Source organism: Mustela nigripes, chromosome 16 (genome assembly GCF_022355385.1).
Source record: "Mustela nigripes isolate SB6536 chromosome 16, MUSNIG.SB6536, whole genome shotgun sequence".
NCBI classification, from domain to species: domain Eukaryota; kingdom Metazoa; phylum Chordata; class Mammalia; order Carnivora; family Mustelidae; genus Mustela; species Mustela nigripes.
In genome coordinates, this window is record NC_081572.1 from 34,793,193 (window position 1) to 34,821,024 (window position 27,832).

A 27,832-nucleotide genomic window follows, 5' to 3' on the forward strand; every position below is an offset into this window, starting at 1 on the left:
ACCACTGTTGAGACAACTTTACTATCCACACTGAATTACTATTTTGGTCAAATAATCAAGAAACCATGTGCATGGGATCAATTTTTGAATTCTACTCCATCCATCTATAACTATATTTGTCCCAAACTATCTTTTCTTGATTACTATCCATTTAGAGTAGGCCACTCACCTTTTCCAGATTGATTTGACTACTGCAGATTCTTTGAATTTCTATATAATTTTGGAAAAAGCTCGTGTTGATTACGTTTGGTTTAACCATTCACTTTTAATAAAGTGATCCATTAGTGGACAATATTAACACTAAAAGGATATCAAGGCATAAAGTGAGTAAATATTTTTATAAAAATATAATTTTCTTTCACAACTGAATGAGTTTTCTTACCCAATCATATTATAGTATCACAACATGGAGGGTCACTACAATGGCAAATGTAAAATTTTTAGATAAAGCAGAACTGGGAAGATAAGGAACTATTGTTTGGGAAGATTAATTTGATGCCTAACTTTATTCAGGAAAAGTTAAAGTTATCATACAATTTCAGAGTTTTATAACTCTAAAGGCCTTAGAATCAGCATGCCTTACTTCAATTAATAGATACAATTACTGAAACCCACAGTGAGAAAACCAAATTTGAGGGTCTAAAAAGTGTTAGCTTGTGTTGTATATTATTAGTACCAATACCTTATTGTCCTCAGAGAAAAATTATAAACACAGATACACACATACAACTATTACAGACAATACATTTCAAATTGAGGTTAATAGGAATTTGGTAGACAGAGGAGGAGTAAAGTGAAATATCATGAAAAGCAGAAGACAGGAGAAGCAAAGAGGATATGATGCAGAGCAGTCTGCTTGGAACAGACAGTCTATGTATTAGGACTATAATATACAATTTGAAAGGTAAATTTGGAAATTAGGTATTTCCAAGGAATGCCATTCAATGTACTATGGGGGGGGTGGCGGTGTGTGTGTGTTTTTATGTGTGTGTGTGCGCACGTGCATGCACGTATCAAGCTATATACTTAGCATTCATGCAATCTACATTTTGTAAGCTACAGTTCAATAAAAATGAAGACAAACCAAAACATAAGGGTAAGAGAACAAGATTAAAATTGGTCGTTTTATAGAGAGTGAATGGAGAGAGAGGAAAGACAGATGCTCAACAGAGCAGTTAGTTAAAATCCTACCCCTATGGGGCAGGGGAGGCGGGGGACACAATAAAACCTAAACAAAAAAAAAGCAACCAGAGAAGGATGCATAAGAAATACAGATTCATGGTGAGGGTCAAGAAAGAGGTCAATGAGTCTCAGATGTGCAGCCTGGCCAAATGGGTGGTCAAAGCACCATGAATCATGTATTCCAGAGCATATATATGACACTCTTAACAGATTTCAGTCAAGGGTCTAGCAGGGGAGATCAGAAACTATGTAACAAATAGTTATTAGATGAAAAATAAAAGTGATGATCATTAAACATTTTTATTTTGGGCATATTTGCAAATATGTCAAATATTAGCAAATTACCAACAGTCTCTCTGGAAATTAGATTTCATTACCTATCTACACTATTTCAAAACATGACTCCTTAATTACGTTTCAGAAAGAATATTCATAAGAACAACCACTGTCATAAAACAAAGATCACTGGGCAGGTAGGCACTCTTTGCACAACCTCATTCTACACGTCTGTATCCATAATAGGTAAGTGTAATGGCTTTTTAGCCTGTCAGAAAGATATGGCTTGTGGGGTGGCTGGGTGGCTCAGTCGGCTAAGCATCTGATTCTTGATTTCAGCTCATGTCATGATCTAAGGGTTGTGAGATCAAGTCCTGTATCAGGTTCTGCTTGAGGTTCTTCTTCTCTCCCTCTCCTTCTGCTCCTCCCCCACTCTCTCTTTCTCTCTCTCAAGTAAATATCTTTAAAAAAAAAAAAAGACTTGAATAGTGAAATCAAAACCAACTATAACCATCAAAAACTTCCCACAAAACAATCAAAAGAACAAAGGGAAAGCCAAAAGACAATTCATTTTATTTTATTTTAAAGATTTTATTTATTTGACAGAGATCACAAGTAGGCAGAGAGAGAGGGGGGAAGCAGGCTCTCTGCTGAGCAGAGAACCCAATGCAGGGCTCGATCCCAGGACCCTGGGATCATGACCTGAGCCGAAGGCAGAGGCTTTAACCCACTGCCCCTAGTTCATTTTAAATTAAATAATTTTATTCTCATCTATACTGTTGGTACTCTAAAATGGCTTTTTTTGTAAAACCCATTATGTTTATTCTGAATACTGATATGGACTACTGTTTTTAACATGCTCCCTTTCATCATCCATTCCTACACCCAGTCCCCATTCCCATCCCTTTCTACCCTAAGTACCCATCCTATTGGATGTAATGTATGTCCTTTGGAATATATGTATCCTTGAGAAATATTTGCACTGTTTTCAGAGCAATGTTCAAAATAATTAACATATGGCAAGAGAACAGACAAATCTGAATGAGAACACTGAAACAAGCCTGAACCCAGGGGAGCACCAGAGCATTCTAGAGGAGAGGAAACTGGAAGGGACCACAAATATTCAAGCACTTCACTGCTTAACAACCAGTGAAGTTTTCCTGATAAGCAAAAGTTAATTCACCCTTGGCTACTTTGCATGTATGTACTTGGCTATAAATATTCTTCTTTACTTTCTTCAAAATTTAATACTCAGTTTCAACTGTTATAGTTACACCTGTTATGGGCAGTACAGTGTTACAGATATGTGTGTGTGTGTGTGTATGTTTGCTTCACATTTTACATAGCATACATACATGTATTCTCATCTTTCATTAATCCTTTTAGAGCTAACTGAGCACCTTTGCTTAATTAACTAGAAATACTATGGCAGTCATGGTGGAAAAGGAGAAGGGCTCCCCCTTACTAATGGATACCCAGGACCCGGGGCTACATTAGGATATTAATGGGCTTTGGACATTTTGGCCTTTATGGACCCTGTCTTCAATGAAAAAATATTTAAAGTTGTATTTTATGATTACAGTTGCTGGTTTAAACATATATTAAAGTATCCCATTAGCGTAAAAGTTTATTTATTTATTTATTTATTTTTGCTTTTAAAAGGAATTAAACATTTTGGTGGGGCCACAATAATAGCACAGGTCCTGGGTATGATGCCTACTGTACTTTATGGTAAGTCAAACCTGCAAAGTTCCCACTGACTCTCATACAAGTCCTGCGCCACAAAGAGAGAGCAAAGAGAACACATTCTTCAGGGAGTAATCCATTACATGAGTAAAACATATCATTTTATGAGATGACGACAGAAGAGAGTAACTACAAATCTAGAATGGAAACATCTCTTTCTTGGGGAGGGGGAGCAATAAAATCTCCAAGCTGCCTCTGCATTGTTCGTGATACAGTATAAGTGACTGGCAGTAACAAACCAGAAGCTGTCAGATGAGAGAAAAAATCTGAAGCCACATAATTCTGTAAATCTAAGGCATTATAGATGTTAATAAAAATCAAGACAAGGTATTTTCGTGACCACTCACTATGATTAATGGGGACAACTCTGTGCAAAAGAAAAAAAATATCCAACCTAAACTTTTTAAATGATTAACCCAAGACCACCATCACCTTTCAATATATAGCATTTAATTAACCAGAAAAATTTCAAGTCTGTTAAAGATGCAGTCAAGCATCCAAAGAGGTACATGTTTAATCTACTTTACTATAGACCCAACATTCATTTTCCTCTTATTAATGGATGGAAAAGCAATTTCCCTGCCAAGGAAGGGCAATTATTTAAAATGTAGATGTGCTGCATTTCACAGCTCTCAGCTACTCAGCTGGCAGAAATAAAGCCTCTGGAAAACAGATCAATTATTTACCAAATTAAAGACAACAGGTCTGTCTTAGAAATGTCAGGCTTACTGCATACGGTTGAGTATTTCTTTATTCTATTTCTAATTTTCAATTTAATTAATAAAAAATACTTGTCTTCTTTTATGTCAAAGACAATATACTTAATAATACGCCAATCTAGTGTACTTAGTTACACAAATATGATACATTTTCCATGGGATATTTTTAATATTTATGTTATATATTTCAGTCTTAAGTATATGTGATATGTTTCTTCATTTAATACAATTTGCCACCAGGGATCACTTCCATAATTTAGGGGAAATGATGATTCTTGCTCAAATCACAAACGAGAAATAATTTGGTTTTATTCAACAAATGAATAATTATGCTGAATTAATGCCTTATCTCTTCCCTGCCAGAGTTTTTCCATGATGATAATGAGAGAAAAGAATAATTAATTAATGTAAGTATTCAGTGTATACTTACTACCAACTATGTGAAAATTACCAGGCTAATAATAAACAATGCCTGGGGACAAAGTAAGAGCTTACCTCTAGCAGAAAACATGTTGAAAGAATACTCTCAATGGGTATAAGTAAATTTAAAGTAGGATGAGGTAGGTTAATAATAATAAAAACAATGTCAGCTGAATTTTATGAGGCCTCATCATATTTTGGTATTGTTTTACGCACCATTATCACCCCTCATTTCACTGAAGAGAAAACTGAAGTTCTGGGGGTGATCCAAATAGACTAAGTAACTTGCCCAATTAAGTGGCAAGGTGGAGGGGGCATGACATTTTATTTAAGAGTCAAGCAAGTCTTCACAAAATGATATTCAAAGTGGGACTCAAGAGATAAAAAGGAGTTACCCTGGTAAGAGAGGATCTCAGAAGAGGAAAAATGATGCAACATGTTTAAGGAGCTGAAAAATTGTGTGGCTAAATGTTGGTGGGAAAGGGTAGGAGAAAAGGTTGAAGCAGTAAAGTTGTATTGGGCTATAATACTTTTAGACAGCACAATACAAGATGAAGGTATAATTAATATTTAACATCTCTTACAAAATATTTGAGTATCTTAAAATGGAAGTAAACATATTGGAAAAAGCATGACACAACAATCATAAACAGAAGAACCTAGAATTGGGCTGTGAACAAGTAAGACTTTTTTAAAAAACTAAGAGTAACTGAATGATTCTTACATGTACTGTTGTGAACTCAGTATTTGTGCAGCCCCAAATTTCTATACTGAAACTCTTAAAAACTCAAGCTATATGTGGAGATGAGGTCTTTAAGGAAGTAATTAAGTTTAAATCAGGTGATAGGGTGAGACCATGATCTGATATGATTAGTTTCCTTATAAGAAGAGCCATCACAAACCCTTGTACACCACTGGTAGGAATGTAAATTGGTGCAACCACTGTGAAAAACAATATGGAAGTTCCTCAAAAAATTAATAATAGAACACCCATATGCTATATGCACCCCTATGTATAGTACAGCCAAGATATGGAAGAAACCTAAGTGTCCATCAATACATGAATGGATAAAGATGTCATATATATTTATATATATATATAATAAAGAATATTACTTGGCTATAAAAAAGGATGCGATTTTTGCCATTTGCAACATAGATGGAGCTAGAGGGTTACTATGCTAAGTGAAGTCAGAAAGAGAAATATCATATATCTCAATTAAATGTGGAATCTAAAAAAATGAAACAAATGAACAAATAAACAAAAAAACAGACTTAAATACTGAGAACAAACTGAGGTTGCCAGAGGGGAGGTGAGGGGGATAAGCAGAAGAGATAAAGGTTAAGAGGTACAAACTTCCAGTTATAAAATAAATAAGTCAGGGAGATTAAAAGTACAGCATAAGGAATATAGCCGGTAATACTGTAATAATGTTGTATGGTGACAGATGGTGATTACATTATCACGGTGAGCACTAAGTAAGGTAGAGAATTGTCAAATCAAGATATTACACACCTGTAACTAATAGAACAATCAATTATATTTCAATTTAAAAAAAAACAAAAATAAAATTTAAAAAGAGAGACCACAGAACTAGCTTCCTCTATCTCTCCTTGCTCCCCTACACCAAAGAAAGGCCATGTGAAGACACACTAAGAAGGTGACTATTTGTTAGTCAGGAAGAAACACCTCACTAGAAATCAAATCAGCTGGAACCCGGTTCTTGGACTTCTAGCCTCCAGAACTGGGGGAAAAAATGCTGTTGTTTAAGCCCCCCAGTCTATGGTATTTTGTTATGACAGTCTGAGCTAATACAGGTACACAGGTTACTGTCTACATCTAGTGTCTTCAACATTTTACCTGCTCCAATGACCAGCAAAGAGGATTTGGGGTTGAATTTGTAAAATCAAAAGAGACCACTGTTCTTATCCTATAACCAAAACAAAACCAATAAAAAAAAAACCCTGAAGTATTTTAAAAAATCAACTTGAAAATTCAATACAAAAAACATAAATAAAAGTAGTTTCTCTTACATCAAGCAGAACAGCAGGAGGAAGAAAAATCCACAATATGTGAGGGCAAGAAGAACTCAGCAACCTTTTTAAAAATTTTCAATGGCTCCATTTGAGCTGATAACCATAAATTAGAATGATGCCCCCCAAAGCACAACTCTGTACTCAACTAACCAAAAGGATCAGATTAATAATGCTTTAATGGGGTACCCAGGTGGCTCAGTTGGTTAAGCACCTGCCTTTGGCTCAGGTCATGATCTTGGGGTCCTGGGATCAAGCCCCATGTCAGGCTCCACACTCAGTGGTGGGGTATGCCCCCTCAAATAAATAAATATTTTTTAAAAGATTAATAATGTTAAAAGAGAGCTGACATTAGAAAATAAATAGACAACTGTCAAACTAACCTATCCCGTCTAGTTGAAACATTCCTGAAAATTATGGGCAAGATGCAGATATTCCCATGCAGAGAAAAACTAAAAAAGTCATCTTCAGGGGTGCCTGGGTGGCTCGGTGGGTTAAAGCCTCTGCCTTCGGCTCAGGTCATGATCTCAGGGTCCTGGGATCAAGCCCCGCATTGGGCTCTATGCTCAGCGGGGAGCCTGCTTCCTCCTCTCTCTCTCTGTCGCTTCACTGACTACTTGTGATCTCTGTCTGTCAAATAAATAAATAAAATTTTTTAAAAAGTCACCTTCATCAGAGAATCCATAAATAGCCCACAGAAGTATGTTACTTTAATAAGAAAAGTGCAAAAGAAATTCAATGGAGAAAGAATGGGACCTTGAAAAAAATGAAGTATCACCTGAATATCCACAAGCGAAAAAACAAACAAACAAATGAACCATGACCTAGTCCAATGTATTATACAAAAACTAACACAAAATGGGGAACCTGAGTGACACAGTAGGTTAAGTGTTCAACTTCTGATTTCAGCTCAGGTCATGATCTCAGTGTCCTGAGATCAAGTCCCGTATCAGGCTCCACGCTGGCCAAGAAGCCTGTTAAGATTCTTTCTCCCTCTCCCTCTGCACCCCCACCAAAAACTAACACAAAATGGATGAATTTAAATATAAAATGTAAAACCAGAATACTATTAGAAAATCACATAAAGAGAAAAGTCTTCAGGCCCCAGATTGGTGCACCATTTTTAGACATGAACACAAAAACTGAAATGATTTTTTTAAATTGGATTGGACAAAAAAGTAAGTAATTTTGCTCTGCAAAAAAAACCCTGTTAGATAAAAATACAAACTCCTCGCTGGGAAGAAATATTTCCAAATCATCTTTCTTACCTGTATCTAGTATTTATAAAATAAAAAGTGGTGAGAATAGCAAATACCAGAAAGGGTGTAGAGAAAGCATGTCTAGGGGATTAAAGGAAAGTATGAGAAGTATGTCTCACCAAATAGAGAATATCAATAAAGATAAAATATTATAAAAAGGAAACATACAGAAATTCTGGAGTTCAAAGGACAATAACTTCAATAGAGGGGCTCATACAGCAGATCTGAACCAGGCAGAAGAAATCAACTGAGATCATCTAGTTTGAGACAAAGAGAATTTTGAAAAAAAAAATGAAGAGAGCCCCTGAGACATAGAAGAAGACTGATCGATAAGTAGAAAAGAAGGAAAAAAAGGCAGAAAAAAATGTTTAAAGAAATAATAACTGAGAAGTCTCAAATAATGATGAAAAACATTAAGGCAATGAAACTATTTGGCAGGATACTACAAAGGTATATACATGTCAATTTTAATTTGTCAAGACAGAGAATGTGTGAACACCAAGAGGGCACCTAAGGTAAACGAAAGACTTTGGTTGATAATGATGTGTCAATATAGGTTCATCACCTATAACAATACTACCACTGTGGTGTAGAATGTCAATAGTATGGTCAGTTTGGGGTGAGGGCAGGATTATATGAAAGTTCTCTTGTACTTTCTTATTTTGCTGTGAACCTGAAACTGCTGGAAAAACTAAAGTTCATTAATTTAAAAAAAAAACTGCAGAAATAGAAAACATTCCTCTTTGTGTATCTAAATCACTGAAAGCAACAAATTTACACCACCCATAGTGAAATCTGCCTAGATCTGAGCACTGGCGGCCTCTCTGGCACTTCCAACCAAATCATAAATGTTGCCATTAAAATATTTGTTCTAATTCAGGACTCAGAGTCAAAGCTAATAAACAAGAATGGGAAGGAGAAACTGAAAAACAAACTGCTTGCGTCTGCTGAACTAGAAGTTTCACAATGCTATTTAACGGCAGCCCATAATTTCTTTGCTGAATAGGCCCATACAAGACCGAATGGCATACCACCCAGTCAAACAACTAATGTTTTCTCCTTTCTACACTTTGGAGTATTATTTCGTCATGTACATTTTACACTGCTTTTAAAATTTCTCAGGTGGACAACAGGTCTGGTTTCTTCTTGTATTCTGATGTATGCCCAGGACATTTTAGTAATTCTGTCATCCAAAAATATGCCTTTCTAAAAAAAAAAAAGAAAAAGACTGAAATTTATTTATATTCTTAAGTATAACAGGGATAGGTTCAGGTAAATGGTTAGAGAAAGATAAGGTTTAAAAACAAAAATACAAAATCAACATTTTTGTTGTGTTTTGTTTGGTTTTTAACGAACTTCCCTAAACTTGTAAAAAGTATTCTAACAAGCACTGTTATTATTATTATCCACACTATGTACCCCATGAGAATGTCTTTAACCAAATAAAAGATTAGAAGAGCAAAACCGTTAAAACTTACTGATACAAGCAAATTTAGAAGCACATATGGATACATGTAAAGAAAAACTGGAAGCTGTTACTAGAGGATCTACAAGTTATATTTTGAAAAAGCCAATTTAAGCAAAAATATCATAAGTACTATGTAAGAGCCACTTAAATTACATACCTTTCTACAAACCACCAACTGATAGAAGTTCAAAAGCTAATAAAACTAAATCAACCAGAGAACAGAAAACTGTCTCATTTTATAGCATAAGTAAATTTTTTGGAGGGCTTAAAGATCAATAGAAAATACATCATTTGATCTCCCAAAAATATTTTTTAAAACTGTAAGTAACTAAAGGAGAAAGTAACAACCACTAAGGTATCTGTGCATTTACAAACAGCAATGCAGCCTCTTGCTTCAAACATTTCACATGTAAGTAAGTATATATGTCTCAGTTTGAGAGGGTTAAGATAAAACAAGAAATATAATACAGAAACTAGACAAGCAAAATAAAATGTCACATAATCACAGGAGCTGGATAATAGTAGCCACAGCTGAGTCTGACGTCCTTATATAGAAACAATTCAGACACTGATCAGTTTAAAAAAAAAAAATTCGAGGCTTTCAAATAATTGAGAACTGAATCTTTTATAAACACACTTGCTTATACTCAAGCCATAACAGTCATATTCTGAGTAGCAAAAATACTCAGAGCTGAACAGTAAATAACTAAGATGAATTGCAAGCAGTTGAATGAAATCTCTACCATCTTCTATGAAAGATTTTGCAAACCAATTTTGTGAGTGGTTGCTGAGTTATGAACCCTCCATTTAATTCAAATATTTAAACAGGTACAAAGCATTTATAAAATGTTGCAGAAATAAGGACATGTTGAAAAATACATCTGCCACATAATAAACAGAGGAGTCCACTGTATAGACTCCGCTTCACAATCTATGTCAAATGTGCCATATTTTTCTTGCCTCATTCATTCAACTAATTTTATTTCTATACCAGACACAGAATCATTATTTCCTAGCTAACCATCTTTTAGGTTAGAATTTAGAACTGACTTCCTTTGAAGAACTTTCCCCAGTAGTCGAAAAAAGTTAATATTCATCTCCTGCCATTCTGTCCTTACTCCACAAAGGATTTTCCTTCCTTGTTTTTAAGTCTCTATCACACCAGCAGATTCCATGAGTAGGGAATGTCACTTGTTAACTCAATCACCAAGCCTGAGTCAGTCAATATGAATGGCATCTCCAGTGAGAGAATTAGCTTCCAAAGTGTTTTGCAAGGTGAAATTATACCAAACATAAACCTTTGGATAACAGGCGCTTAACATTCTAGTGCCATGAACCTTTTTAACAATATGGTGAAGCTTAGGAACATCTTTCTCAGAATAATATATTTTTAAGACAAAGTAAAACACTCGTGATTTTAAAAACTGGCATACAGAGTATGCGTTTTTTGATATATATTAAAATACAGAGTCTACCATAATTTTGAACCATAAGCCGTACTGAGAGAATTATATAAATAAGATAGAAATGATGTAAAAACATGTTACTTTTATTGCTCATACTCATAGGTACAGCTAATATTTCATTGCTTTATTTTACATATTCATAAGTGAAGGAAACTTTCATCAGTTATTAGAAAAAATAAAGATGTAGTTTTTTCCTAAGTTCAAAAACTCTCTCTGAATTTTATCCATGGACCTTCCAGATCCTAGATAGAAGTTAAAAAGCCTCGTTTGAGATTCAAAAAAAAGGGATCTTAAAACTCATGAAATAGTTCTCATAAAACGATCCCACTCCAAGAAATTAAAAAATTCACTGTAAGACTGACTTAAGAATCCAAGAGCAGAAGAATGTCAATTTATATGTTTTAGAGAGGTTATATACACACCAAAGGAATGATCTATAAAAGAAATAATTGATAAGCTGGACTTCATTAAAATTAAATAAGTCTGATCTTCAAAAACAATTTCAAGAGAATAAGAAGACAAACCAAAGACTACAAGAAAGTATTTATAAAACACATATTTAATACAAGACTGTTATCCAAAATATACAAAGAAATCTTAAAAGTCAACAATTAAAAATTGAACAACCGAATTAAAAATGAACAAAAAATCTGAACAGATACCTCATCAAAGAAGTTATAAAAATGGCAAATAAACTATGGTATGTCCACATAATGGAATGCTATTTATCACTAAAAAGAAATGAGCAATCAAGGCATGAAAAGACATGGAGGAGATTTAAACACATATTAGTAAATGAAGGAAGCCAATCTGAAATGACTATATACAGTAAGATTTCAACTATGTGACATTCTGGAAAAACTGAAACTATGGAAACAGTAAAAGGATCACTGGTTGTGAAGGGTTAAGGGAGGGAGTGATGAACAAGTACAAAGGGGATTTTTGGGGCAGTGAAACTAATCTGTACTGTACTATTATATGTTTGCCAAAATTGATAGAATGCACAACACCAAGAGGGAACCCTAATGTAAAGTGGAGCCCAAAGGTTAGGTAGGAAAACAAATATTTAAAGAAATGATTACTCCAAGATAAGTCTTATCATAGAATTATACAACTAGCGCATTAGGAACACAAAAAAAGTAGTTATAAATATAAAAATTCTTTTTTTTTAAGATTTTATTTATTTATTTGACAGAGAGAGATCACAAGTAGGCAGAGAGGCAGGCAGAGAGAGAGAGAGAGAGGAGGAAGCAGGCTCCCTGCTGAGCAGAGAACCTGATGCGGGACTCGATCCCAGGACCCTGAGATCATGACCTGAGCCGAAGGCAGCGGCTTAACCCACTGAGCCACCCAGACGCCCCATAAATATAAAAATTCTTAATCTTACCATAAAAAACACTAATTTGGGAGTTCAAATAGAAATCAAATAAAAATGTACATCAAAATTATGAAATCATAGAAAACTATAGTTAGACAATGATAGAGATAACTAAAACATTCTTTAGGTTATATAGGATGTTCTTATTTTAATGGAAAGCCACAGGCAGGAAAAAACACAGCTTCCAATGTCTGAAGCACTCTGACTATGGTAATATGAAATATACATTAATACAAAGGAGATATGACATAACAGATGGACTATCAAAATGAGTCATACTGGTTATTCCAAGTAGAGTGCTGTAAGTGACATAACTTCCAGATTGTTTCTTCAAATTTAACTTAATTCCCATAACATTCAGAGCATTTCCATAAATCCTTGTCTTCATTAATTAAATCAATCCTACTGATCAACAATCACTGGAAAATCTTTCTCTCTATCAAAAATGACTTATTAAGATATTAGAAGGGAGATTATTCAAAATACTCTATATTATCCTCTTACCATCATTCTTTATTTGAAAAGATGAAAAGGGAAAAAAGATGAGTCTTTCCATCAATTTTAACTAATAGGATCATTTCTACAGAATAAGATAAAAATGACAATCTCCTTAGATCCATCAACTGAAAGGATAAGATCAGAAAAGATTGTAAGTTTATGAAGATTATTTCAGCTCTGAAAGCAAAAGAGCAATTTTACCTTTTACTTAAAAACAAAGCATTTTAAAAATAGTTCCACCAGAGTGGAAGTACACCACTCTAAGTATTAAATCAATTCCTAACCATGAAAATTGGTAAAGAGAAAGAATTACGTGTGTATCTTAGCCTTCTCATACAAGAGAACTATGGTTCATTCCTGGCTGATGAGAAAAAACTGTTTTTTTTTTAATAGAAGAACAGCAGTTAATCATGCAGAAAACATGACAAAAGTAGAAAAACCACCATTCTACAGATTTCCACTTAACAACACTATTAAGTAAAAAGTTGTTTCAGAAATGAAGCCAAAATACCACTCTACAGATTACTTGCTAATCTCCACAAGAAAAACTTACTCCAATATGTAGATATTTTGATGAGCTACTAACATATCCATGTGATCAAACACAGTACCACATTACATATTTTGTAGGACACATTTTTGAAACAATTGGGAAATTTTCAATTATGGTTTGGATATCAGATACTATAATGTGTTAACCTTTTGAACTATAATATCTGGTTACATGGGAAAAGGCCCTTATTCTTAAGAAATAAATGATTAATTTATAGTCTGGTGAAATGTCATCATCAAGTATGTAACTTAAATTCAAATGATTCGACAAAATACAATATGCCTATGTATATATATTACACATACCATGGGTGTACACATATATACATATATATAATACATATGAAATGTGAACACCTATTTAATCAAAGTGGTGATACAAGCATCATTACTATACCATCTTTTAAATCAATTTTTATGTTTGAAACCTTATGTAACAAAAAGTTTGGTGAAAGAAAATGAATAGTAGGGCATTCCATATACTATAACATCTCTCCTTAACAAATTCCTTAAGAACAAGCAGAAAAATAGACACTACCACCAAAAAGTAGGGGAAAATACACGTAGTTTATAATATGCTACAAAATGAAAAAGAAAACGAAGTTACAAGGAAAGTGTCACTTACATGCATTAATATGTAGTCTGGAATATTGAAATTCTCGGCTTAAATATAATACAGAAATTAACACAACTCAACAGCACTGTTTACAATCTTCTTGAGAACAAAACTAATGATTAGAGGATTTCTAAATTTTTATTTTAAATTACTTCATTCAAACACTAGTTACTTTTCTGATATACACTGACCCATATAATAAAAGTCAGAGTCCATAGTTCATATTTTCCATTTCTAAAAACAAACAAACAAACAAAACTGGTTGAAAAACCCATGATATAAATGCCAAAAAAACAAACAAACAAACAAAAAAAACCACCCAAACACATACCACTCGTATTAAACGCCATACAGCACACTGGTTTTTCATGAGCAGGAAAGTGGGCCACAATACCATCACTGTCAGAATCCTCGCTCACAAGCACCTTTACAGAAAGAAAGAAATGGAAATTAAGCTTTACTCACCAATCACTGAGCCTGAGGTATACACAGCTACACTACAATACCCCTGACCAAATAACATGCTTCCACTATATAGGAAGATTATTCTTGTCACTAGAAGGTGAGAATGCCACTTTAGGAATGAGGAAAAGATATAAAATGCCCCAGCAGATCAATCATAGAAAGTTGACCAGCTTTACTGTAAATGACAGAGACAATAATTTATTGAAGTAGAGGTTTAGAAAAAAAATAAAAAGCATAAAATCAGCCATGTAGAGCTTCCTCCAAAGAACACACACTTCTTATTGTGTGATGGCCTGCTGGAAAATACTGGCTCACGACTAGGTTATCATTGGGTCATAATACTCAGACATAAGTAATTTAACCAATAAATATTTTTTAAAGAGTTTGTTTATTTATTTGTGAGGGAGAGCAAGCAAGCATGGGCACAAGCAAGGTGAGCAGCAGGCGGAGGGAGAAAGAGGACCCTGATGAGCAGGGATGCGGGATTTGATCCCAGGGTCCTAGCATCATGACCTAAACTGAAGGCAGATGCTTAACTGACTAAGCCACCCAACGTGTCCCTAAATAATTTAATCAAAGTACACCAGGAACTAATCCTACATTGGCAATGTTAATTTTTCTGTTAGTGTGAAAAGTTTTACAAAGGTGTAATTCACATATCATAAAGTTGCCTGTTTTATGTTTATAATTCAATCATTTTACACAATACTGTAACCATTACAGCAATCCATTACATACAAGTATCTGATTTGTCATCCTTTCCTATCTTAATGCTTTAATTTTCTTGCCTTATTGCTCTGACTCGAACCTGCAATTCAGTAAAGCCACAGGTTTGTCAATTTTTTTGTGCATGGATCATTACTGCCATCTTAACAATATTTGAGTGTTCAGTTCAATATATTAAGTATAGTCACACTGTTTTGTAATGGATTTCTAGAACTTTTTCATCTTGCAACACTGAAACTCTATACCCACTAAAAACTGATTCTTCCTCCTCCCTTCCCAGCCTTTGCTAACCACCTTTCTATTTTCTGTTTCTATGATTTTAAGTATTTTAGAGTCAAAATAATGGAAAGAATAGAGCATTTGCACTTTTATGACTGGATTATTTCCCTTAGCAAAATGTCCTCAAGGCTTGTCCATGTTGTAACATGTCACAAGATTCCCTATTTTGAAGGCTGTATAATATTATATAGTGTGTATATATCACATTTTCCTTTACTCACTCACCTAGTGATAGATATATGGATTGCTTCCACATCCTGGTTACCATGAATATGCTGCAATGAATGTGAGTGCATAAATATATCTTTAAGATCCTACTTTGAATTCTTTTGCATGTAAACCCAGAAGCCAGATTGCTGAATCATACGATAATTCTATTTTTATCTTTTTGAGGATCAACTTTGTTGATCTTTTCAAAGAACCAATTTTGGACTTTCCCCAATATTGTACTATTTGCTATTTTATTGACTTCTATTCATAACTTTAGTATTTATTTCATTTGTTTTGCTTGGTTATAATCTACTCTTCTTTTTCATATTAGAAAAAAAGAAAAGTGAAGACTATTACTTTCAGACCATTTTTCTTTCCTACTAAAGCATTTAAAGCTAAACATTTCCTCTATACAAAGGAAGAGCTGCACTTCATAAATTCTGATATGTTCAGGTTTTATTTTCATTCCATTCAAAATATTTTCTAATTTCCTTGAGATTCCTTCTCTGACTCATGAGTTATTTATAGGTAGGTATGTTGTTTTATTTCCAAATATTGGGAGATTTCCACAATTTCATTCTGTTATTGATTTCCATAGTTCACAGGGAACATACTTTGCATGATTTTAATCCTTTTAAAGCTATTTAGATTTGTTTTATAGCCAATTGTAAGGTCTATCTTGGAAAGCATTCCAGATGTTCTTGAAAAGAATGCAAATTCTACAGGTTTGGGGGCGGGAATGTCACATTGTGCTGGTTGATAGTGTTAATTGAGTCTTATAAATCTTCACATATTTTGTCTAGTTTTTCCTATCAATTATGACAGCAAAGTATTTAAATCTCAAGCTGTAAAGTTAGCTATAATTTCTCCTTTCAATCTGTTGGATTTTGCTCAATGTTTGCTGGCTATGCTGTAGGTGTCCACACATTAATATTTGTTTTATCTACTTATTACATTGACCCTATTGTTACTATGAAAGATCTTTCTCTCTGGCAATATTTCTTGACTTTCTAATTTGTCTGATATTAATATAGCCACTCCAGTCCTATCATGGTTATTGTTTGCATGGTACATTTCTTCAATCCTTTTACTTCAGCCAATTATGTCTTCAAATCTGAATGATTCTGGCCTGATAATCACTGTCTTTTAACTTGAGTCCATTTATAGTTAATATAACTATGTACATAATTGGATTGAGGTCTGCCATTTTGCTAATTATTTTGTCTCAGGTGTTTGTTGTACCTCTGATCCTCTTGTGTTAATTATTTTTAAAGTTACCATTTGAATTCCTCTGTTAATTTTTTGGAGTAATTTTTAGTGGTTGCTGTATAGTTTACAAGGTACTACATAGATTATAAGACTGTCCATTAATTATAAACTTAATTGGAATAAAGCATAGCTCCTTGCTCCAGTATAGTTGCATTCCCTCCCCATTCTTTTGTGTTACTGTTGTTATATGTATTATCAATTGAGAAACATGTTATAATTATTCCCTAAAGCAACTGTCCACATTTAAAAGAAATTAAAGGAAAAGAAAGATAAATATTTATATATTTTGTTTCCTCAAATGTTTTTCTGCCCCTTTCTCACCTCTCTTTCTGAGACCCCAATTACACATATGTTGGTACCTTTGATGTTGTCCTAGAGGTCTCTGAGGCTCTACTTACATTTCACTAACAATTTTCCTCTCTGTTCTTCAAATTGGCCCCAATCTCAGGCTAGCAGGGCTACACATTATCCTTTAGTCATCACCTACCAAGTTTACTAATGAAAATAATCCAAATCAAGTAAATCATCTGGTTAGAAGGGAAATGGCTTGTTCACCTGTCCCACTTTACTCTGATAAAACTGTCACACTTACCAAGCTCCAGGCAGATGTGAATAAGAGCAGCCTCAGGCAAAAAGGCCATTATCTCCTATCACTGTTATCCAAATTCTAAAATCTTTACATGTTTATCATTACATTCTTTTTTGGTCTATATCCAGAGTCCCCAGATAGCAATTTTTGAAAATTCTTTCAAGTTATATACTTATTTTCTAGGGAGAAGATTTGCTTACCTCTTCACCATAACTGATAGTCATTCCCCAATCACAGTAAATTTATACATTAAAACCACCATTTAATAAATTTTAATAATGTATAAATTTAATGCTTAGTAAATTTATACAACTGCATAACCATTACCACATTCTAGATTTAGAATTCTTCCATCACCCCAAAAAATGTCTTCATATTAACTCTACAGCAGGTCTCTACCTCTAAGCTCCAGGCAATCCCTATGTACATTTTATTTCTTTTGTCTTTTCTAAAATTTTTGTAAATTTTTCATATAAACAGAATCATGCAGGAGGCTCAGTCAGTTAAGCGTCTGCCTTCGACTCAGGTCATGATCCCAGGGTCCTGGGATCAAGTCCTGTATCAAGCTCCCTGCTCAGCAGGGAGCCTACTTCTCGCTCTGCCTGCTGCTCCCCCTGCTTATACTCTCTCCCTCTGACAAATAAATAAATAAGATCTTTAAAAAAAAAAAAAAGAATCATGCAATTTGCCTTCTATTTTCTTTTACTCATTCATTTCTTTATAGTTCAACCATGTTGTTTCAGGAATTCATTTCTTTATATTGCTAAGTTGTACTCCACTGTATGGAGGTATCACAACATGTGGGTTCACCCACCAATTCTTGGCAATTCTTGGCAATTTGGATTATTTCTAGTTGGTTACTATGATGCATAGTCTGTTATGAATATCTACGTATACATATTTTTCTGAACATGCTTTTATTTCTCTTGGAGAGATATCTAGAGTGAATTTGCTCAGTGATATGATAAACATATGCTGAACTTTTAACAAACTGTTTTCCAAAATAGCTACATCATTTTATATTTCCACCAGTAATGTATGAGGTTTCCAATTTCTCCACGTCCTTTCCAACACTTTGTATTGTACATCTTTTTAGTTATGGGCAATCTACTAGAGGCAGAAATCAGAATGATGGTCACCAGGGACTGTGGGGACAGGGGATTGGAGAGTTACAGTATAATGAATCCAGATGATGAAAAAGTTCTAGAAATGGAGAAGAGTGATGTATAACACTATGAATATACTTATGTCACTGAAGTGTAAACTTAAAAGTGGCTAAATGTCAAATTTTATGTTATGCATATTTTACCACAATTGGCAGGAAAACATGCCTTGTAAGTTATTTTTCTAATCTTTCTTTTTGGTTATTCCACTGACTTTCTTTTTTTATTATTAACATATAATGTATTATTTATTTCAGGGATACAGGGTCTGTGATTCATCAATCTTACACACATTAAGTGAGAAAAATAAGAAAAAAGAAAGAAGTCTTATAGGAGTAGTCTTCAGCAAAGTATGTTACACCAAGTTTGTTAAATGTAAGAAGGGTTTGCTCTGGGTATATGGTATATTCCCATAATTGTATCACCACAACCAAATTTAGAACATTTTCATCACCAAAAGAAAACTCATAATATTAACAGTTGTCCCACATTTCTCCAAACTTCCTTCCAAACTACCAGCCCTGGGTAACTATAATCTACTTTATTGATTTGCTTCTTCTGGACATTTCATTCCATAAGTGGAATCGTACAACATATACTCTTTTGTGACTGGTTTCTTTCACAAAGCACATTATTTTCAAGATTCATCCACACTGGAATATGAAAAGTACTTCATTTCTTTTTATTGCTGAAGAATATCACATTGTATGTCTACATCACGTTATTTATCCATCTACCAATCAGTTGATGTGTATATACCAAGGTTGCTCCTACTTTTTCGGCATTACAAATAATGCTGCTATGAACATACATGGACATGTATTTCGTTTCTTTTGGGTATATCTGGAAGACAAACTGCTAAGTCATATGGTAACTCTTTCCAAAGCACCTAGACAAATTCGCATTTGCAGCAGCAGTGTAGGAGGGCTCTCATTTCTGCTTATCTCATCCTTGCCACAAACAGAGCTCTCCCTGCTTCTCCCAGCCAATAGCAGGGGCCCACTGGGACCCATGGCTTCCGGCCCCTGATAGGCTTCAGAATAATGTGGAACCCAGGCCAACCTGTGGCCCCTTCTACCTCTGGCCTTCAGGTTGATTTCCCAGTTTGGTGGGGGCAAGGAGGAGGGAAGTAGGAATGGTTGTGTGGGTGCAGAACGGCTGTAAGTGTATCTATTGTTTACCCTCCTGATCACATGGCTGACTAGGAGCTATGGCCGGCAGTCGCTGCCCAGCATCACGGGAGAATACTATACCATGTATCACTGAACTAGGGAAGTTCAAAATTCCCAAAATTCCAAGTACAGTATCTGCTGAATTTATAAAGGACTTTCATGTCATCAAAAAGTTGAAAAATCATTAAGTCAAGATATTTTAAGTCAGGGAAATTTTGTAGGTTTTATTTTTTTTTCTGTGAAATATTTGTCTTTGCCCATTTCACTATTTTAACTCAATTTTACAAGATTCCCTTTCATGTATTATACCCTACATCTTCCTCTCCAACACAATTAGTAGTAAGTCCTCTATTTAATGGTACCAACACAGAAGCTGTCTAGTAAAATGCACATTAATCTTGGGGCACAGCAAAGCCTCATACCACTATGTACAATTCTTTGTATTGAACTTTATGAGCTTCACAAATATAACAACCAGATACTTTTGGAAGAATTCTTTCCATTGCATTATCACCTTACCTAAAACATCAAATTAATAATAGAAAAGATCTCCCAAAACAATTGTCCTAAGACATACACCTTTTACTCACCAGTTAACTAAGCAGGCTGAACTTAAGTATATGTAATAACAACTTGACTATATTAAAATTAATCAAAGCACTTTAACTGATACAAGGTGGATAAACCTTTATCATGTGAACAAAAAGACAGACAAAACACTTCAGGAGCCACTAAATTATTATGAATAACAACTTATACCCAGGGAAAGAAACAGCTCGAGTTTATGTCATCATTGTGGAGGATTTTTCTCTGATTAGAGACTTTGCCACACTGCTAACTTCAATTATATAAATTATAATTATATTATACCACTTAGCTTATCTAGCAACAAAATGCTTTTAGATAAAACAAGTAACACAGATTTTAAAATGGACACGAAGTCCATCAAATCCACTCCTCCTTAACGCAGTTACCACACAATGATCCCATCAACATAAAACCAAACTAATCAATTTAGCATTAGAAAGATGGTGAATCAAATTTTATACTGCCACTGTAAACATCAAAATATCTTTATTAAAGGCTCACTGAATTTAAACAGCAAAAGTGAACATAATGTTAGTTTCAGCTCCTGAGATATATATGGAAAAGGAAAAACATTACAGCTAAGGTCAAACATCAGTTGAAAGGGGCTAAAAGTGATAAATCTATGACAATAACCCCTTAAGTCTTTTTAATACAATCCAGCATAACCTAAAAACAGCCCTGTATTCCAACTGAACTATGTATCAGAGACAAAAATGTCTTCTTGACAAAAAACAGATTCCCATTAATAAAAGAAAGGAGGATAGTATTATACTCAGGAAATCTTGTTGCTTTAAAAAATATTTGTAATTCTCTCAAAATGCACATAGCAACTTGCCATTTATTGAACATCAACTTATTTCCTGCTTTATAATAGAATTTTAAAATAAATTAAAATTTCAGAATGTTGTAAGTGGGAATGAAAAGAGATTATGATCTCAACAAATAAGAGAAAGGATAACATTTTTAAGATTGGGCAACACTTAACTTCTTTTCACTTTTAAAAGCTAGCAATTCTGTAATTCTTATTTCCTAATGAACTACTTTACTTGTTTCAAGTGTCAACAATTCCCTTAACAAGGAAAAATGAATTTTGCAATTCCACAACCTCCAGTTCATTTCCATATTCCAAATCTGAGAATTCCGTTTTAAACTAATAAAAAGTTAATAAAAAATGGGGGGGGGGGGGGTTGTGGGGGAACCACATTTGATAACATAAGACCTAATGCTAAGCTTTTTAATATCATTACATCAAGATTTTCTTTTTACATGTTCCTACACTTAAATATAATAAAACAAATTGAATTATACCTCTATTTCATGAAAAATAATCAGATAACATTTTCTACTTCTAAATGACCACAAATCTGTCTGTCAACAAATGCTAGACGCTTAACAGACTTACTTAGACTCACCAAATAGACAATGTTGACTGTTACTACGCATTAAATGTGGGTGGCCTTGGAAGTAAATTAATTAAGAACTAAAGAACAAAAGAAAACATTTTTTACTTTAACACTCATAAAACACTAAGGGTTTAAATATTTAATTCCAATTGAGAAAGAAAATTAACATCTCTCTGTGTCTATCAACTTGAGCTAATTATCACTACTTAAAAAAATTTCATTACACTCAACAGAAAAGTTTGCTAGCACTTCATTAAAAAGAGTTTTAAACTAGATTTGGTGAACCGCAAAGTTAACATGGGAGAGGTAGATTATCATTCAGATTTCAAATAAAATACAACAGCTAAATTGAATAACGCAGAATTTCAAAGATTTTTTTGTCTTTTTTTTTTTTAATTTTATTTATTTATTTGACAGAGAGAGATCACAAGTAGGCAGAGAGTCAGGCAGAGAGAGAGGAAGGGAAGCAGGGTCCCCGCCGAGCAGAGAGCCCGATGCGGGGTTCGATCACAGGACCCTGAGATCATGACCTGAGCTGAAGGCAGACGCTTAACCCACTGAGCCACCCAGGCGTCCCAAGTATTTTTTGTCTTTTATTTATTTTATTTTTTTTTTTTAATTTTTTATTTTTTATAAACATATATTTTTATCCCCAGGGGTACAGGTCTGTGAATCACCAGGTTTACACACTTCACAGCACTCACCAAAGCACATACCCTCCCCAATGTCCATAATCCCACCCCCTTCTCCCAAACCCCCTCCCCCCGGCAACCCTCAGTTTGTTTTGTGAGATTAAGAGTCACTTATGGTTTGTCTCCCTCCCAATCCCATCTTGTTTCATTTATTCTTCTTCTACCCACTTAAGCCTCCATGTTGCATCACTGCAGTAGAGTCCACGTGCTTTTGAAATGCCATTTGAGGGCGCCTGGGTGGCTCAGTGGGTTAAGCCGCTGCCTTCGGCTCAGGTCACGATCTCAGGGTCCTGGGATCGAGTCCCACATCGGGACTCTCTGCTCAGCAGGGAGCCTGCTTCCTCCTCTTTCTCTCTCTACCTGCCTCTCTGCCTACTTGTGATCTCTCTCTGTCAAATAAATAAATAAAATCTTTAAAAAAAAAAAAAAAGAAATGCCATTTGATCTTACTATAAGAACTAGTACATAAGTAGTGGTCAAAGGTAATCTTTTATCAGATACAGAACCATGTATTACTGGAAGGAGATTTTCTAAAAAGAACATGCAAAATTTACGGTTAATACTTTAAAGATTCACATAGCTTCCAGACATTATGTTCTGAAAACAGAAACATATATTATAGAAAAATTAAAATAATTTCTATTTTACAATTGTTGCTCTACTCCTATCCTATTCTAACAATCAACTTTAGATTGGATTTTTTGTAGCAATAATCACAAACTACTAGAATTTTAAAATTCTCTTCCTTTCAGAAATGTATTTTAAAATTCAAGACTATTAATAGAAAAGAAAAGAACTTATGGGTACATGGGGGGAGAAAACAAAATCCAATGGGTTTCTCACCAGCAATATATTGTCACATATTTTTCCATGTTTATAATCACTCCTTCCAAATGTTCCTTCATTATCTGAAGATATAGGATTTGGTAAGATGCATTACCATGTATGTATTCTAATATACACTTTGAGATATTTGTCCATTTTTCATATTTATAAATAAGTGTAATAAAATTTGATATTATTTACATTACTGTCACTTGTAACCATCATAATTAGTCAATAGTTTTTTAAATTTCCTCCAAAATGTGGAAGGTCATATTGATTGCTTCTATGAGCAAGCCTCTACCTTAAAAATTAATTATTAAAGGATGCCTGGATGGTTCAGTTGATTAGGCATCTGCCTTAAACTCAGGTCATAATCTCAAAATCCTGGGATTGAGCCCCACATCAGGCTCCCTGCTCACGGGGGCATCTGCTTTTCCCTCTCACTCAGTCTCTCCCCCCAACTCATGTACTCTCTCTCTCTCTCTCAAATAAATAAAATCTTTTTAAAATCAGTTAATAATCTTCTGATTTAGATCATAACAAGCATCATTTTTTTTTAAAGATTTTATTTATTTATTTGTCAGAGATAGAGCACGAGCGAAAGCGAGCACAGGCAGACAGAGTGGAAGGCAGAGTCAGAGGGAGAAGCAGGCTCCCCATGGAGCAAGGAGCCCGATGTGGGACTCGATCCCAGGACGCTGGGATCATGACCTGAGCCGAAGGCAGCTGCTTAACCAACTGAGCCACCCAGGCGTCCCACAAGCATCATTTTTTAAAAAATGTATTATAAACACAAGAGTATAAAGAGGTACGAACTATTTATTTATGAGACAAATGTCCTAACGAAGAGATAACAAGAACTCCTTAGAACCTCAATTTTACCTTCAGGTTCAAAACATTAATAATGTTTGAAATAAGAGGTTTTAACATATTACTCATCTTTTCTTGAAAAAAAAAATTCTAACCTGAAATAACCTCAATTTCTAGAATTCCAAATTAAGAATCTCCCAAGGCCAAGTGCATCTGGTCACTATGACATTCTTAGTCACCCCATCCTTTGAAGAAAAAGGACATTGCCTGCATCAGAAGTTCTTACCTGGCCCTCTCCAACTGTTTCAGTGTCAATTACTGTGATGATGCCTGGAACCAAAGGACTCCTCCTTGAATTACTATGGAGGGCAACATCGTCTTCTGTCACACCTGAAGGCAGTGTGCCTGTCAGCTGAGTCACTACTTTCCCGACCATTGTCAAACCAGTTTTCAGTGTCTATAAAATGAAATGTAAAATATATGACTTCACATCAGTATTTAGATTCTAAACAGAAATATGCATTTTGTTAATTCTTCTATCTTTTAACTTCCTTATTCTCTTACAAGCCTGAAATAACTGTAGCAGTGAATTGTCATAGAAATTCAGTCTGACTTTTCATATGATCTTAAATTTTAGTCAGGAAATCAGTATTAATTTAAGTGAATGCTATCAGTAGACTCCCCAAAGTCAGCATAGTTAAAATATAGCCATATGTAAATACCTAAAAAGCTTTATTTTGCATGAAGGAACAATTATATTTTTATTAAAAAAAATTCTTCTCTCCCTTCTTCTTAATACATATAACAATGGGAAGATTTCATTCTTTCTGATGGCTAAGTAATAACCCATTGTGTTTATATACCACATCTTTATCCATTCATCAGTCAATGGACATTTGGACTCTTTCCATAATTTGGCTGTTGTTGACAGTGCTGCTACAAACACTGGGGTGCATGTGTCCCGTCAAACAGCATTTTTGTATCCTTTGGGTGAAAACCTTGTAAGGTAATTCCTGAATCATAGGGTAGTTCTATTTTTAACTTTTTGAAGAACCTCCATACTGTTTTTGTAAGTGGTTGTACCAGTTCATATTCCCACCAATAGTCTATGAGGGTTCCCCTTTCTCTGCATCTTCACTAACATGTTGTTATTTTTTGAAATAAAAATCTAATTTTAAATCTATTTTTTAGCATGAAAGAGACTGACCAATTGTAGAATTCCATTTGACCAATGGTATAATGAAAAAGACTATGTTTTCAAAGTAAATCTATAATATGCTATTATATAATATTGTGCATCAAGATCAGGCATGTAGATACCTATTCCTATTCCACAGCCACACATCACAGGTGGGCCAGACAAGAGCCCCACATACTCCCATGCCAGAGCCATAGCCCTACCACAGTAGGTGGGCAGACACATGCAGCTCACACAGGAGACACTCCTTGAGTCCCTAGGAGAGATAAGTGCTTCTGAGCCTCACAAGCTATCTCCCACAAAAGCCACTCCTTCAAGACTATTAGAGGTAGTTGATTTGCCTAATAACAGAAACAAACATAGAAAGCCAAAATGAGAAGAAAGAGGAATATGTTCCAAAGAAAAAGACAAAACCTCAGAAAAAGACCTTAATAAAATGAGATAAACAACAGAGTTCAAAATAATGGTCATAAAGATACTCATCAAATTCAGAAGAATGAAGGAACACAGTGCAAACTTCAACAAAAATAAGAGAAAATATTAAAAAGTATCAAACAGAAGATACAGATCTAAAAATATAAGAACTGAATTGAAAAATACACTACAGGAGTTTAACAGCAGACTAAATGAAGCAGACCAGTGAGACAGAAGGCAAAACAATGAAACTCACTCAAAGGAGCAAAAAGAAAAAAGAATACAAAAACCGAAAACCTTAGGAGAACTTCAAGCAGAACAGCATTCACAATACAGGGTCCCCAGAGGAGAAGAGAGAAAGGGCCAGAAAAATTATTTTTAAAAAATAATAGCTAAACATATCCCTAATCTGGGGAAGGAAACGGGCATAATGGTGGGAACCCCAGAGTGTTCCAAATAAGACAAACCCAAAGAGATCCACACCAAGATACATTATAATTAAAATGGTAAAAGTTAAAGAGAGAATTTTAAAAGCACCAAGAGAAATACATACAAGGAAACCATCTAAGGCTATCAAGATTTTCAACAGAAACTTTGCAGTCCAAAGGGAGTGGCATGCCATATTCAAAGTGCTAAAAGGAAAAAACTTCCAACCAAGAATTCTCTACCCAGCAAAGTTATCACTCAGAATTGAAGGGGAAATAAGAGTTTTCCAGATGAGCCAAAAGTAAAGGAGTTTATCATTGCTAAAATGGCTTTACAAGAAATGTTAAAGGGACTTCTTTAAGCTGAAAAAAATATTTAATATTTAATAATAAGGAAACACACAAAAGTAAAACTCTCATTGGAAAAGAAAAATATATAGTACAGACAGTGGGTCAATCACTTCTAAAGCAAGTATGAAGGCTAAAAGAGAATAGTAGTAAAATTAATTAAAACTACAATCAGTTAAGGGATGCATAAAATAAAAGATGTAAAATGTGACATCAACATTACCCTGATACTAAATCCAGAGAAGGACACTATGAGAAAGGGATATATCCCAATATCCCTGATGAGCATATATGCAAAAATCCTTGGGGTTCCTGGGTGGCTCAGTGAGTTAAGCCTCTGCCTTCATTACTCAGTCATGATCCCAGGGTTCTGGGATCAAACCCTGTATCACGCTCTCTGCTCAGCAGGGAGCCTGCTTCCCTCTCTCTCTCTCTGCCTGCCTCTCTGCCTACATGTGATCTCTGTCAAATAAATAAATAAAATCTTCAAAAACATTAAAAAAATGAATTAAATAACTGAATGTAAGACTTGAAACCACAAAATTCCCATAAGAAAACATAGGCAATAAGCTCATTAACATCAATCTTAGAGATGTGCTTGTGGATCTGACTCCAAAGGCAAGGAAAATAAAAGCAAAAAAAAAAAAAAAAAAAAAAAAAAAAAAAAAAACTGGACTCTCTCAAACTGAAAATCTTCTGCACAGCACAGGAAACCATCATCAAAATGAAAATGCTTAACAGAAGAAGACATTTGCAGATTACATATCTGAATACATAGTTAATATCCAAAATATATAAAGAATTCACACACTCAGCAACAACAACAAAAAAATAAAAATAAAAAATAAAAAATGAGTAGAGGATCTGAATAGACATTTTTCTGAAAAAGATATGCAGATTGCCAAAAGACGTGAAAAGATGTTCAATATCACTAGTCAGCAGGGAAATGCAAATTAAAACCACAATGAATTATCATTTCACATCTGTTACAATAGCTATTATATAAAAAAAAAAAAGACAAGAAATCACAGGTGCTGGAGAGAATGTGGAGAAAAGGGAAGCCTTGTTAGCTGTCAGTAGGAATGCAAACTGGTGCAGCCACTACAGAAAACAGTATGGAGATTCCTCAAAAAGTTAAGAATAGATCTACGATATGATCCAGCAATTCTACTTCTGGGTATTTATTCAAAGAATATGAAAACACAAATTCAAAAATTACATACACTCCTATGTCCAATGGAGCGTTATATACAATAACCAAGACATGGAAACAATGTAAGTGTTCACTGACAGATGAATTAGGATAAAGAGGATGTGATATATATATACACACATATATATGTATATATATAATATATATGTTTAGTTATAATATATATATTATATATTTATATATTCTATATTCTATTTTTAATTTTTAATTATATATTTATATAAAAATATATTTATATTTATGCATGTAAATATATATATAAAGAGGATGTGAGGTATATATATCAGAATATTACTTAGCTACATAGAAGAATAAAATACTGCCATTTGTAACAACATGGATGGACCTTGAGGGTATTGAGCTAAGTGAGATAAACCAGATGGAGAAAGACAAATACCATTTGATTTCATTTATATGTGGAATCTAAAA

At 34.3% G+C, this 27,832-nt stretch overlaps 1 protein-coding gene across 8 annotated transcripts in view; it reads right to left on the bottom strand.

Annotated features, from left to right (window-relative positions):
• The window catches only part of BCAS3 (BCAS3 microtubule associated cell migration factor), a 592,158-nt gene that overhangs the window by 384,129 nt on the left and 180,197 nt on the right, over window positions 1-27,832 (bottom strand). For all 8 annotated transcript variants that reach the window (XM_059378918.1, XM_059378915.1, XM_059378916.1 and 5 more), the window contains exons 12-13: window positions 24,092-24,262; window positions 13,946-14,039 (exon numbers count right to left, since the gene is read on the bottom strand). In XM_059378918.1, coding sequence (XP_059234901.1) covers window positions 13,946-14,039; window positions 24,092-24,262 — 265 coding nt within the window. The remainder of the gene's footprint in view (window positions 1-13,945; window positions 14,040-24,091; window positions 24,263-27,832) is intronic.